Source organism: Calypte anna, chromosome 1 (genome assembly GCF_003957555.1).
Source record: "Calypte anna isolate BGI_N300 chromosome 1, bCalAnn1_v1.p, whole genome shotgun sequence".
NCBI lineage: Eukaryota > Metazoa > Chordata > Aves > Apodiformes > Trochilidae > Calypte > Calypte anna.
In genome coordinates, this window is record NC_044244.1 from 44,717,234 (window position 1) to 44,731,267 (window position 14,034).

The 14,034-nt window shown below is 49.1% G+C and overlaps 1 protein-coding gene across 1 annotated transcript; it reads left to right on the plus strand.

Annotated features, from left to right (window-relative positions):
• The first annotated feature begins 10,148 nt into the window (after window positions 1-10,148).
• Window positions 10,149-10,991, plus strand: LOC115597857 (basic salivary proline-rich protein 3-like). Its single transcript, XM_030445174.1, has one exon. The coding sequence runs from the start codon at window positions 10,149-10,151 to the stop codon at window positions 10,989-10,991; it is 843 nt and encodes a 280-aa protein (XP_030301034.1).
• The last annotated feature ends 3,043 nt before the right edge of the window (window positions 10,992-14,034 follow it).

A 14,034-nucleotide genomic window follows, 5' to 3' on the forward strand; every position in this document is an offset into this window, starting at 1 on the left:
GACCACGGTGCCTTTGCGCAATCTTGTTATTGGGACTCGTAATGCCTTCCAGCAGTCGGTATGAACATCAACCATGGGAATGGGTGCTGGGTAGATGGGAGGACCAAAAAATCTTACAGACAATTGTCACCTCAGGGCCCCCTAGCTTCAAAGTAACTCCCTGTGTTTTGGTCCCCACAAACGCTTGTTTGACTTACGTGAAGTACTATATGTGCCCTAGCTCCAACCCTGGTAGGTCTTACTGCCATGCCTCTGACCAGTTCTATTGTGCCTCTTGGGGCTGTGAGACCATAGCCTCTGATTGGGCACCAGGAGCAGGGCCAGACAAATACTTGAGGGTACAATGGGGTCCCAGTAACTGCGCTAGACGCATACCTCGTCCACACCGGGGTTCCAATATTGGGGTGTGGGCAACTCTCAGAAACAAGGGGTGGTGCAGATATCTTATGTTGAATGTAACCGAAGAGAATGACCTGGGGTGGACAGTCGGTAAGACATGGGGTTTCAGGTACCGGGAGACCGGAGGTGATAGGGGAGGTCTATTCTTTATCAAAAAGCGGGAAATTAAGAGCAATACAGCGGTTGGCCCCAATATTGTAATTAAAAGTGATACTCAACTGAGGAGAAGCAGCTTGCCAACCTCCGCCTCCATAGCAACCAGTCCCCTGTCACCAGAGGAGACAGTTCTCCCCAAACGACCAGTTGTGAACGCCCAAAATGTGACTGGTAAACCATTTTTTGGCGTGTTAGATGCTGCCTTCCAGTCACTGAACCAATCTGATCCCAATCTTATGAATTCCTGTTGGTTGTGCTATGATGTAAATCCTCCCTTTTATGAGGGTATCGCACTCAATGCCTCCTTCACGTATTCGTCTGACAGTAACCCTGCCCAATGTAAATGGGACACACCACGAAGGGGAATCACCCTGAGCCAAGTTAGCGGCAAAGGAGTGTGTTTCGGCAACACTGACCTAGCAAGCCGGGACTACTCTGCCTGTGCAAAGATCGTTGCGATAGATAAGACCCGTATGTGGGTAATCCCATCCGCCCCTGGGATGTGGATTTGCCACCAACTGGGGATAATGCCCTGCGTGTCCCTTAAGCGCTTCGATTTTGCTAATGACTTTTGTGTTCAGATTTTGATTGCCCCCAGGGTCCTGTACCACCCAGAAGAAGATATATACCATCAGTGGGAACAGACGGGCTACAGCCTGCAAAAAAGAGAGCTGCTGACAGTTGTTACCTTAGCAACTCTGCTTGGCCTGGGAGTTGCCGGTACAGCCACGGGAATGGCCTCCCTGGCAAGTCAGCAGCGAGGCCTGACCCAGCTGCAAGTTGCCATCGATGAAGACCTGGAGAAGATTGAGAAATCGATGTCCTTTCTAGAGCAGTCTGTCTCTTCGCTTTCTGAGGTCGTGTTGCAAAACAGACGGGGATTAGACCTCCTGTTTCTGCATCAAGGAGGCCTCTGTGCTGCCTTGAAAGAGGAATGTTGTTTTTATGCCGACCACACCAGAGTCGTTAGAGACTCCATGGCAAAATTGAGAGAGAGACTGGCTCAACGGAAAAAAGATAGGGAAGCCCAACAGGGATGGTTTGAGACATGGTTTAACCGATCTCCGTGGTTAACAACCCTGATATCAACCTTGATAGGTCCAATTGCACTACTTGTCATGGCATTAATCTTCGGACCCTGTATCCTGAATAGGTTAGTGTCGTTCGTTAAAGGCCGGCTTGAGAAAGTTAACGTTCTCTTCCTGGAACATCGGCAGCTACACTAAGTATATGTTCCTATTGTGCTACTCAGATAGCCCCAAACTACCTCAAGACTTTACTTTTTATGTCTTATTAACTTATTCTAACCTCCATTCACTTGTGCTTTAAGTTTTTAACTCAGGGATAAGGGATATAATTTTGCACGTGTCTTTATGATTTGCACTAAATGATGACAATCATGTAATTTAAGGATTTTTAACTAACATTATAAGTATATTTTTGTGATTATATTTTAATCTATTGGGCATAGGGAGGGGGGAAATGTGGTGAGGTAGGGCCTGGCGCTCGGAAGATCTCGCGATGTTACGGGAAGTCAGAGGCCCCTCCCCCTGTAGCCAATAGAATGTGAGCTGTGACACGGCAGAAGTGACGCAACAAGGCACAAGGCGCGTCTATTTAAACCCGTGCCACGCGGCAATAATCTCTCTTTTGGCTGTGTGGGAGATTGGGCTTTGCCACTACAAGGCCTGGGTTTCACTAATGCTAAGTAAAAGCCCCTGCAAGGCCTGGGTTTCACTAATGCTAAGTAAGCTTAGCCAAAGTTGCAAGGACTCGCGTCAGCACTGGCCTTGACAGAATGTATCCACCTTGAGCTATCTGGAAAGCCCCGGAATGAAGTAAAACAGAGAAGAGCATTGTGATCACTGAAGTAAGATGTTCTGAGAATAGAACAAGAAAACTGCAAGAGGTAGAGAATGTTTAACATGTAACCAGTAGTGAATTAAGCTTTTGTAACCATTTATCAATGATGTAATGTCATAGTTTAGTGTAAAAGGTATAAATACGCTTGATGCTCTAAATAAAGGCGGATTCTGACTGATCACATTGGTCGTGTGTCAGCCCTCTTGCGACATGGCTGCTCACCCCACCTCGGCGTCTGACTACTTCATTACTTAGCAACCGCGCGCCACTCCAGGAACCAGGTCGTGCCTTTAACCGAAAGGCAACACCATAGTCTAGTGACTGTGGCGGTAGTTGATCAAGGGTTGGACTCGATGATCTCTGAGGTCCCTTCCAACCCAGCCTATTCTATGATTCTATGATTCTGTGCCGCATTGAAGGAGGAGTGCTGTTTCTATGCAGATCATACCGGAGTGGTTCGAGACTCCATGGCAAAGCTGAGAGAGAGACTAGCTCTCCGAAAAAGAGAGCGGGAAACCCAGCAGGGATGGTTCGAATCATGGTTTAACCGTTCACTCACAATTTTACCTATGGCCATCTAAAAGCCTTGGTAGAAGAGTGGCCTGCCAGGTCACATTCAGAGGAAAGATCTGGAAATTCACATAATTTGGGAAACTAAAAAGCCCTCTCTCTACTACTTAAAAGAAAGCAAAAAGGCAGCAGAGAGAGGAGACAGGTCCTGATCCCAGTTCAGTAAAATCTAACCCCCTGCATGAACCTTGGGAAACTCTCCCTACAAATCAAAATGACTGCTCTGAAAACTATGAACAATCAAATCCTAAAATATCAAGTCCTCCAAAAGACTGGCAAAATGTGCTAAGACTGGTCTTGAATAAAAATGGGGATTTGGAACTTATGTGCCAAAATGCTACCCTGTCACATTTGTAGTAGACACAGGGGGACAGATCTCCACGTTAAAATCTGATGTAGCCAAAAAATGTGGTATTAATTCTTCACTCAAACCAATATTTGTTAGCGGTGCTTTGGAAAAACCTGTGTTGCAAAAGACAGCTAAAGTTTCCCTTAAACTACCAGGAGACAAAGAGTTAATCCAAACCCAGATGATTGTAGATGATATCCCTTGTAGCAAGATGAACCTCTCAGGGCGAAAGGCACTTCAAGTTCCAACCAGATGTTCCAGCAGAGACTCATGAACAGTGCTCCGAGCCTATAGCCCACAGGGTTGACTAGCCTGGATCGGTGCTGTTACTCTGAGAGCGACTGATCTCTCTGCTGGCTTGCTCAGGAGTGAGCCCTGCCTGTGTCTCAGGCCTCACCTTTTATTGGCCCCCTGGTCCTGCTCATGCGCAGTGGGGGCCCGCCCTAATTGGGCACAGGTGGGCTTAACACAAGCTCATGCTCACTCCCTGGCAATTAGTGGCACCTGGTTGCCTCGTCACACTACAATCCCTTACAATTTGTTAGGAATGGATGTATTGATTGGCAGGTCGTGGAGAGATGAAAACGGTTGCCTTTGCAATTTCGGCACCCCCAGTCTTAAAGTTAGACTGCTAACAGCCGCCCCTTGCCTCCCCCAGAGCAAAATCACGAATATTAAGCAGTATCCTATTCCCTTAGCAGCTAGAGAAGGTATCAGGGATGTAATTTCTGACCTGAAACAGAAAGGTATAATTATGCCTTGTCATTCACCTTATAATTCCCTGATTTGGCCCATAAGAAAACCAAATGGCAAATGGAGAATGACTGTAGATTATAGAAAATTGAATGCTAATACTGAAAAATTAACTGCAGCTGTCCCAAACATTGCAGATCTGGTGCTAGAAATCCAGGAAGCAGCACACCCAGTGCTTGCATCTCTGGATGTGAAAGATATGTTTTTCCAAATTCCAATTTACCCTGAAGATCAAAAATATTTTGCTTTTACTTGGAATGGAGTACAATATACTTTCACCAGGTTACCTCAGGGCTATAAACACTCACCCACGCTTGCCCACCATGCTCTATCACAGAAGCTGGAAAATATTAAAGAAATTAAAAATAACCCAGATGTGAAAATCTATCAATACATTGACAATGTGCTGATAGGTGGTCAAAATGAGCAAGCCGTGAGAGCAGCTTATGATGCCATAATTGGACACTTAACAAGCTTACTTAACAAGCTTACAAATTGAAATACCTGAGGAAAAAAGACAGCCTTCCTCCCAGGAAACGAAATTTCTAGGTATCACATGGAAGGGTGGGACATGGAATATCCCACAAGATACTCTGTCTCACTTGGGAGAAAGAAAAGCACCCAGGAATAGAAAAGAACTACAGGAACTTTGCAGTATTGGCGGAAGCACATACCAGACCTTTCAATAATAGCTCGGCCGTTGTATGATTTATTGAAAAAGCATCGCTTATGGGAATGGAATCACAACCATGATGAAGCGTTAAAACTCCTCCTTCTAGAAGCACAAACCCTTTAGACGCTGGGACCTCTCCACCCGGATGACTCGATAATAATTGAATGGGGTTTTTCCAATAGTGCCTTATCACTTTTGGCAACGAGGTCCGGCTGGACCCACCAGACCTATATCGTTTTACTCACAGTCATTTAAAGACTCTGAAAAGCGATATTCACTTCTAGAAAAGGCTTTGCTTACAGTCAGCATGGCGTTGAAGGAGATAAGCAAGATAATTAAAAGACAACAGGTAATCCTGCAGGTAATCACGACAACATTGCTGCACACCTAGCCCGCCAAGCCTTCTATGTGGTCCCAGAGCCTACTCCAGTTCCCTCATTTACAGCCATCAAGCAAGGGATGAATGAGCCTTTTCAACATTTCATTGACCGACTTTGGCAATCTGTCATGTCCCAGTCTGATCTAGGAGTGGAGCAAAAAGAATCTATGTTCAAGCTACTGGTGTTTGAAAATGCAAATCCGAGAATGAAGTCACTGTTTTCCACTTTACTAAAAATGGATGTCTCAGAGATGTTAGAAGTTGCTGCCAGGGCCACCCAAAGACAACAAAACCAAGGCATGGCCAGTGCCTTTGCCGCCGCCTTGGAACCCACTCAAAGGCTTCTCGCGGCAGTTGCACAGAAACTAGACAGAAGGGGAAATTGATCAAGGAAATTCATCTCTGTCTGTCTTCGATGTGGAGGCACAGGTCACACAAGAAGAGCTTGCTCAGTCACAGTGTGGTGTGACCGATGCCAGAAAGACAACCACAACAACCTGGCATGCAGGTCTGCAAAAAACAGAAGGCGCAGCACACAAGGCCCCTGCGCCAGGACACAAGTAGCCGGGCCAGCGCTTTACACCAGCTCCCCGCCCCAGCCACAAGGGGAAGCCTGGGCATCGATGTGCCCTCAGCAGTAGACATCACCCTCGCGACAACACAAGTACACCGGATACCGACAGGAATATATGGACCAGTATACCAAGAAGAAAGCACGGTTGGAGCCTTACTAATGGGCCGTTCCTCTACTGGAATCGCAGGACTTGTTGTGGTCCCAGGAGTAATTGATGCGGATTATACAGGGGAGATCATGATTACTTGTTTTACACTAATGCCCCCCCTGATAATCAAAGCAGGAACTCGGTTAGCTCCACTGGTCCTTCTTCCAAAAATGAATCTGGGTAAGAACGTCCCTGTGGTATGAGGCAGTCAAGGCTTTGGATCTTCTGGAAGCACTTTGGTAACATTAGTGCAACAGATGAAGACAAGGCCAATCATAATTGTACAGTTGACCACTGGTAAAGAGGTCAAGACTCTTTCCATGATGATGGACACCGGGGCTGATGTTACCATAATCAACCTTAATGTGTGGCCTCTGTGGAGAGATTTAGTATGGAGGCATGGCTCACAGAACGTGGCCATGCGACAGATGAGCAGAGACTGGTAAGAACTCAGTATATCTAACAGAACCCAGTAATACCATGATCTTTGCAGACAAAGAGTCTGACTAAGCATCGATAAGAGTTTACCAGGTCATAAGCATAGATAAGAGTTTAACAGATCATAAGCATAGACAAGAATATAGCAAGGTAAAAGATAAGAGGATGTCCACCATTGTTTTCGAGATGAAGTAACAGCTAACCAATGATGAGCTCAGGCTCTGGAATATGCATCAGCTAATTATGGAGCATATAAAAGATCACGTCTGGAAAATAAAGTCAGAGACATATCCTCAAACACATGTATGTGTCGTTTGTCTCCCGCCATCTTCGACAGGCCTCATCATTGGAAACTTATCACTGCTCTCGATGCTGTCCAGGGAATAGGTCGTGGTTCCACCCTCCTTCATGCCCTTAACCCCGTGCAACTAAAGTTCTCCGAAGGACAAGTGGTGACCGTACGACCTTATGTGTTGCTGCTACTGGGACAACTTGGAGGACTGGTTGGCAGGGAAGTTATGAGCTTACTAGGTGTAGTGGAACAAAGCAACCAGATGCCTCTAATTGCCGAGGAGTGGGTGTGAGCTGGTATCAAGTCCACCTGTGCCTAGTTAGGGCAGGCCCCCTATTGAGCATGAGCAGAACCAGGGGGCCAATAAAAGGTGAGGCTCACACCCACAGACTAGCTCACTCTTGGGCTAGTCAAGAGAGGGGCTGGTAGCTCTTCGAGCAACAGACTGATCTAGGCTAGTTCCACTTCGTGATAGACTTAGAGCACAGCTCACAAGTCTCTATTGCGACACCTAGTTAGACCTTGAGGCGCCGATCCCTAAAGAAAGGTTCGTCTTGCAACATCTGGTGGAGAATGCGGGCATAGACTTCAGTCTAGCCTGTGTTCCGACTAATCCAGAAAAAAGGGATCCAATTTAGTGCGAACTGCAGAAGATCTGAGCTTTCGGGTAAGAAGATCCATTACCCTTCCTTCAACACTACTAATTAAGCAAGAAAAAGGAAAAAAGATGGGACTTTCATCAAGCACCCCGGTCGAGCAGGGACTCTCTTACTCCTTGATGTAAACCTTTTCAAAATGTCAAATGTTTCTTGAGCAAATTCTTTCCTGTCACCAATCCTGTAAGAATGCCTCGTTAGCACCAATTGTGACCTAAAACTGGTCAGCCTACCTAAACAATGGGGAAATTAACAAATAGATAAGGAAAAGTCTGTTCCGGGAAACCCGTGAATTTCATTAAGTTATGCAAACGAAGACCCCCTCCTTCCTCTCCCTGTTTTCATTATAAAAACCCGACAAAAAAGAACCAAGCAGAGGCAAGCAATCGGTGAGCAAGCAAGCGACGGACAAGCCACCAGATCAGCTATCAGCAACCAGCAAGCCATCAGCCTGGATGCAGCAGCTAACTCCAGAGGCAGCCAGGAGCCAACAAGCAACCAGCCCTGAAGGCAAAGCCGAGAACAGCTCCGCAGCGGCCTCGACTTGGTAACCCGATCTCCTCTCTTTATCTGCTCTCTTATCCTTACCCTACAGCGATACCCTGTTTTATGTTCCCTGAAAATAAATCCCTATAACTTGTTAAAATCACTAAGCATTATTATTTTTTGTAATTCTGCGCGTCTCTGAAGCAGTGGCTGGTTTTCCTCAAACAAAATATTAAAATAATAGGTCGGATCGCGACACTCCCCATCCGCTGTTGCTGCGCGGGAACTCTGGAAGGAGGCTTGTGACCTGTTGAATAACCTCCATGATCAAGAAATTTGCAAAAATATAACCGGAGTAGATGCCACCTGGGAAGTGGTGATTGATGCTTTAAAAGAGATAAAAGTTGAGGTGAAAGCTGCCATCACCACGATAGCGGCACTCCCACCAAACGGCAGCCTTGATAATAAAACACCACCACTGAGGCAGAACCCGGCGTAGTCCCAACAGCACCTCCGTTACCTCCCGAGAATGAAAAAGCCCAAAAGGCGTTCCTAGGTTTAAGGGACAACAGCCTTGCCATCAAGGGCATGAGAGGAAAGCTGCACCATTCTGTAGCCAAATTCCTCTCAGACATCGGGCCAGAGGAAGAAAAAGGAGTACCTGCTCCGAAGACCGAAAGCAATGTGAAGATGCCGATGACCCATGCCTCCGAGATGGGTGGCTCCAGCTGCTGCGTGAAACCGCTCTTACTGCCACCTCTCAGCTCAGAGAATGAGCATGGGAAAGAAGCAGCTGCCCCATCAATGACACCCGTCGGCCCAGAGTCTACAATAAAAGCTCTCCTAGATCAAACGACTCAGGCGGTGACGTCTTTAGAAAAAAGAATGACAGACATAGAGCAACGGTCACCCTTCTGTAGCTATTGAGACCCACCCACCCTCCCTGACAACGACGATGACGAAGGCATTCCAGCTCCACTGTTATCAAGGTGGACCAACCCTGGCATCAAAGGTGCTGGTAAACCCTGACTCGGAAGATGGTCCGGAATCATCTGTGATGCCATCCTCGAAGGGGATTGGGAGGCCAGCACTGTTACTTGCCCTGTCCTGTATGATAACAATGGGCCACCTATATTCGAGCAGCACAGTTGGAAAACCTTACAACAAGCCAAGAAGACCTTAAGAGACGGAGTGTGGTTAGATAGGGCCTGGCGCTCGGAAGATCTCGCGATGTTATGGGAAGTCAGGGGCCCCTCCCTCTGTAGCCAATAGAATGTGAGCTGTGACACGACGTAAGTGACGCACCAAGGCACAAGGCGCGTCTATTTAAACCCACGCCACGCTTCAATAAACCTCTTGGTTGCTCACCCCACCTCGGCGTCTGACTACTTCGTTACTTAGCAACTGCGCGCCACTCCGGGAACCAGGTCGTGCCTTTAACCGAAAGGCAACAAGTGGTGCCGAAACATGGGAACAAGCAAGGCAACAAGGTAAAGTTTAAAGCTATCGTAGGAGTGGCAGAGTCTGCTCAGCAGTTAAGGCAGTGTGACAAGTTCCCAATCAGGGGGTCGAAGGAATTTTGCTCCAGGCCCGGAGATTAAGGGAAGACAGTCAGTGCAAGTTTAGATCCAGGTCAGGGGGTCGACGGAGAACGGATCCAGGCCCGGAGACCGACGGAGAATTTTGGGGTCCCAGCCCGGAGTCGACGGAAGAGTGCTTTCCCGACTTGAGCTCAGAGGACAAAAAAGTTCCAGACCGGACCGACAAGGGAGGATGGAAGCCCTTATTAAGGTCGTATCACAAATGCATAAGCAATGGGGTGTCGATTGTAAGACTAATGATTTTAAACTCGTGGTTCCGAGGTTAATACAGTTAGGGATTATTGAGCAGCCGGTGGATATTCTCCACCCAGAGGTGTGGCCTAAATGTACTGTAGCGTTAGCCGAGGAGACGATGCCTTCGGGTAGCGGGAAGAATTTGAAAGCGTGGGGGAAAATCCTGCAGGCTTTGCAGAAGGCCATGCAGGAACAAGAGACCTGGAAAGCCGCGAGGGACTGCTTGCTGGCCGTCCCGAAGCTGGGGGTCGGAGCGGCCACGCAGACCCCGCGCCCACCAGAGGTCGGTGACTCTGCAGAGCCTGAGGTCCTCCAGGAAAGCGAAATTCACCCCAAACCCCCACCCTGCCGCACCGAGTCCCCGTGCCCACGTGCTGAGGCCCAGTCCCCCCGCGCCGGCTCCCCTAACTGCGCCGTTTCCCCGCATCACCACACGGCATCCCCCCCCCCGCCGCGCTGATTCGCCTTGCCCTGGGCCGGGTCCCCATCCCACGGCTGCGAGCCCTCGCCCTGCCGTCCCAGGCCCCTGAGTCCCGCGGGATGGCAGGACACATCCTGCCCGCTGCCCACCCGCAGCATGCCTCCTGCCTGCGACTGCCTGAAGGAGGGGACGGGGGGGTGCCTGAGCTGCTGCCCCCCCGCACCCGGCCAGCCCGCCGGCGGCTGCGCCGACACCACGCCAAACGGCGACTTGGTGACCGAGGGAGGCGGGGGGGGGCCGGGGGAGGGAGCGGGTGGATGGTACTTCCCCAAACATGCTGCCTGCCGCTTCCCCCCATCTGCTGCGCCCCCACCAGAGGACCGAGACCGGGCAAGGTCCATCTGGGACGGGCTGGCTGAGGAAGCCAGGACTGCCGCGGAAGGGTTTTGGGCCAGACCACTGCCATACGCCCCACACAACACCGAGCAGCAGGGGAAGGGGCAGGGCGCGAGTGCACCCGATGGGGGCGGGGAGGGAGCGCCAGCTTCAGCAAATGCATGCCCGGAAAAGGGGAAAGAGCCCGGGTGGAATGAGGGCGGTGGGGACGCTTGGAAATGGGAAAGAAGCGTGAGCGAGGGGCCAAGAATTGGTCGTAACGAAAATCCAAATAAACGTCCTGATGAGGAAATAAAAAATGCCCACAGGGAAAACACGTGGGACCGGAGCGCACGTGCTCGTACGGGGCGTGGATGGAGCCACACCCTGCCCACCCACAGGGGGAGTAGGCGGGGCCGGAGCTCCTCGGCCCGCCCAGAACGTGGGCGGAGCCACACCCCGCCCACCCACAAGGGGAGCAGGCGGGACCGAAGCCCACCTGCCCGCCCAGGTAGTGGGTGGAGCCATACCCCGCCCACCCACTGGGGGAGCAGGCGGGACCGAGGCCCACCTGCCCACCCAGGCAGCGGGCGGAGCCACAGCCCCCGGACACGCAAGGGGTAAGTTGCAGGTAGGTCCCCAACCAGGAGATTATTGGCAAATAGACTTCTCTGAGTTACCAAAGGCCCAAGCATACAAATATCTGTTGGTGTATGTATGCACATTCTCGGGATGGCCAGAAGCTTTCCCTTGCAGGACCAATCAGGCAAAAGAAGTGGTAAAAACACTTTTGAAAGAAATCATCCCTAGATTTGGGGTGCCGTTAGGGCTATCATCCGATAGGGGTCCTCATTTCATTGCAGGGATCGTGCAGGAGATTTCTGTAACGTTAGGAATGACGTGGAATCTGCACACGCCCTGGAGACCCCAATCAAGTGGTAAGGTAGAGTGGATGAATCAAACATTGAAAAACCAAATTAAGAAAATTTGCCAAGAAGCAAAGAATACAGTGGCCGCAGGCATTGCCTTTAGCTCTGTTAAGAATTAGGATTAAACCAAGGGAAAGGATAGGGGTAAGTCCGTACGAAATTTTGTATGGCAAACCCTACCATGCTGCTACTTACCAGGGGGACCCTCATTTGGTGGGAGATCAGGTGATATTAAATTATGTGTTGTCTCTGAATAAGACTTTTACAGCACTCAGAGGAGCGTTGCAGTGGAACCGACCCCTACCCCTGGAAAATCCGGCCCACGACATCCTTCCAGGAGACCAAGTCTACATAAGGAACTGGTCAGTGGAGCCACTGAAGGAGACATGGGACGGTCCTCACCAGGTGATCATGACCACCTACACGGCTGTCAAGGTCGACGGAATCGACAATTGGATTCACTACACCAGGGTCAAGAAGGTCCCCACGCAATGGTCGGTAGAGCCTTTGTCTCCAACAAGGATGGTGTTCAGAAGCAGACCTTAGGGATACTGATTTTCCTAAGCTTGATTGTGTTAACAGAAACCTTTGTAAAGGTTAATGTACCTGAACCTTACCTGTTGATGCCTGAGGGATCTGATGTTAATCTGACTTGTTTGTTTACGGATGACCAGGGAGCTGGATCCACCGAAATTATCGTAAAATGGAGATGGGATACGGAGGATGAATTAATTATGGAAGGGGTAAAGATGGTTTGGGATGAGTCGCGCCAGGAAGGAGCAACTATCCTGCAGCTACCCGATGTGACCCGGAAAACCGAAGGAAAGTATACTTGCTTAGTGCAGGTACGGGATAGTGTTGATTATGGGGATGTGCAGTTTCTTACAATGACTACATCCTACGTGGAAAAGAACAGGAGGGTGACGCGACAGGTTACTGACGATGGAAGATTGATCAAGGGTAGAGGCCAAGAAAATTTGGTAATAGGACTGATTAGAGACTTGGGCCTTATGCAAAATGTAACGGAAATCACAGCTTGTTTACCATTACCCCAGGCAGCAGGTGAACCCATACCATGGGGAATAATACCTGTGACTGAAGTGCCAGAGTCGTTGAGGAATGTTTCCTGGACATGCCGGTTTGTCCCTAAGACAGTAGAGGCATGGAAGGATTTATGTATGACCACTCAAGTAATGACCAAGGCTGATTGTAAGTTGAAGCCTAATTATTATGGCTGGATTCAAAACACGAGGAAATGTTGTTCAAATTATTGGGACAGACCGAAAGGTTGGCAGCAGTAACAAAGAAAGGATTTAGGGACCTGAATTTACAGTTGCAGGCCACTACTAGGATGACCATACAAAATAGAATGGCCTTGGACATGATATTACTAAAAGAGCATGGCGTCTGTGGGTATCTGCATGATAAGGATGGGCATTGTTGCGTACACATCCCAAATGTCACCCAGGAGGTAGAAAAAGATATTAGTCAATTGGAACAAATTGAGGACAAGGTCCATGATGTTCAAAAAGAGGCAGAACACAATTGGGTTGGAGCAGTACTCAGCTCCCTAGGGATCCAGGTCTCTGGTTGGATATCATCAATTGTACAATATGGAATCATGATAATCATAATCGTTATGGTTGCTTTAGTAGTATACAAGTGTCTTTTAGGAATGATTGCAAAAGAAGGCCAACACACTCGGAGGGTGATGAAGGCCATGACCCGAAGAGAAGTGATCCTCCCACAAGACAACTCACCCCCACCCGCCTAACAAGAAAATCAGCAGCTTGAGGGGTTGAGCATCCTTGCGAAGGAAGATCGAAGGATGCTCAAAAGGGGGGACTTGTTGCAAGTAGCGGAAGAAATAAAACTTTAGAAGTAGTTATGCTAAGGTTTGGACTGGTCAAGCAGGCCGGAAAAACAGGCCCTGAGAACGGGTCTTGGGAAACTAGCAAGGAATGTGCTGAGAAGAGGGGATCGATAATCAGAGGAATTAGCATATAGAACATGTAGGAAGAGTAAACTTGTAGTGGAACAGAGCGACCAGGTGCCTCTGATCATCAAGAAATGGGTGTGAGCTGCTATCAACTCCACCTGTGCCCAGCCAGGGCAGGGCCCCTATGGAGCATGTGCAAGACCATGGGGCCAATAAATAGTGAGGCTCACACCCACTGAGGCAGCTCATTCTAGAGCTAGCTTAGAGAGCAGCTGGTTGCTTCCATAGCAGCAGACCATCTTTGCTAGTTCCACACTGTGGGCAATAGACTCGGATCACATCCTACGAGTCTATATCATCGCATCGACGCTTCAATCCCGGACAAGAGACTCCTTTCTGGCTACATCTGGTGGAGAACGCGGGCATAGACCTTGGTCTAGCCCAAATTTCCGTCGGATCAAGAAAAAACAGGACCTGACCCAGGGCAAACGACAACCGGCATTCGGGTAAGAAGATCCAGTATCCTTCAATTATCACTAAAAATGGGACTCTCTTCCAGCACCCCCTCTGCAGAGGGACCTTCCTACTCCCCATCCGCTATCACCGCACGGGCACTTTGGAGGGAGGTCGGAGACTTGCTAAATGAACTCCACGATCAGGAGGTCCAAAAGAGTATAGCGGGGGTAGAGGCCACCTGGAAAGTGATGGCTAACGCCCTAGAAGGGATAAAGAATGAGGCAAGGGCTGCTGGCACCGCAATAGCGGCAATGCCACCAAATGGCAGCTTTATTAAAACACC

Coding starts and splice junctions, on each gene's coding strand:
- LOC115597857 (XM_030445174.1), top strand. CDS start 10,149: ATGCCTCCTGCCTGCGACTGCCTGAAGGAGGGGACGGGGGGGTGCCTG.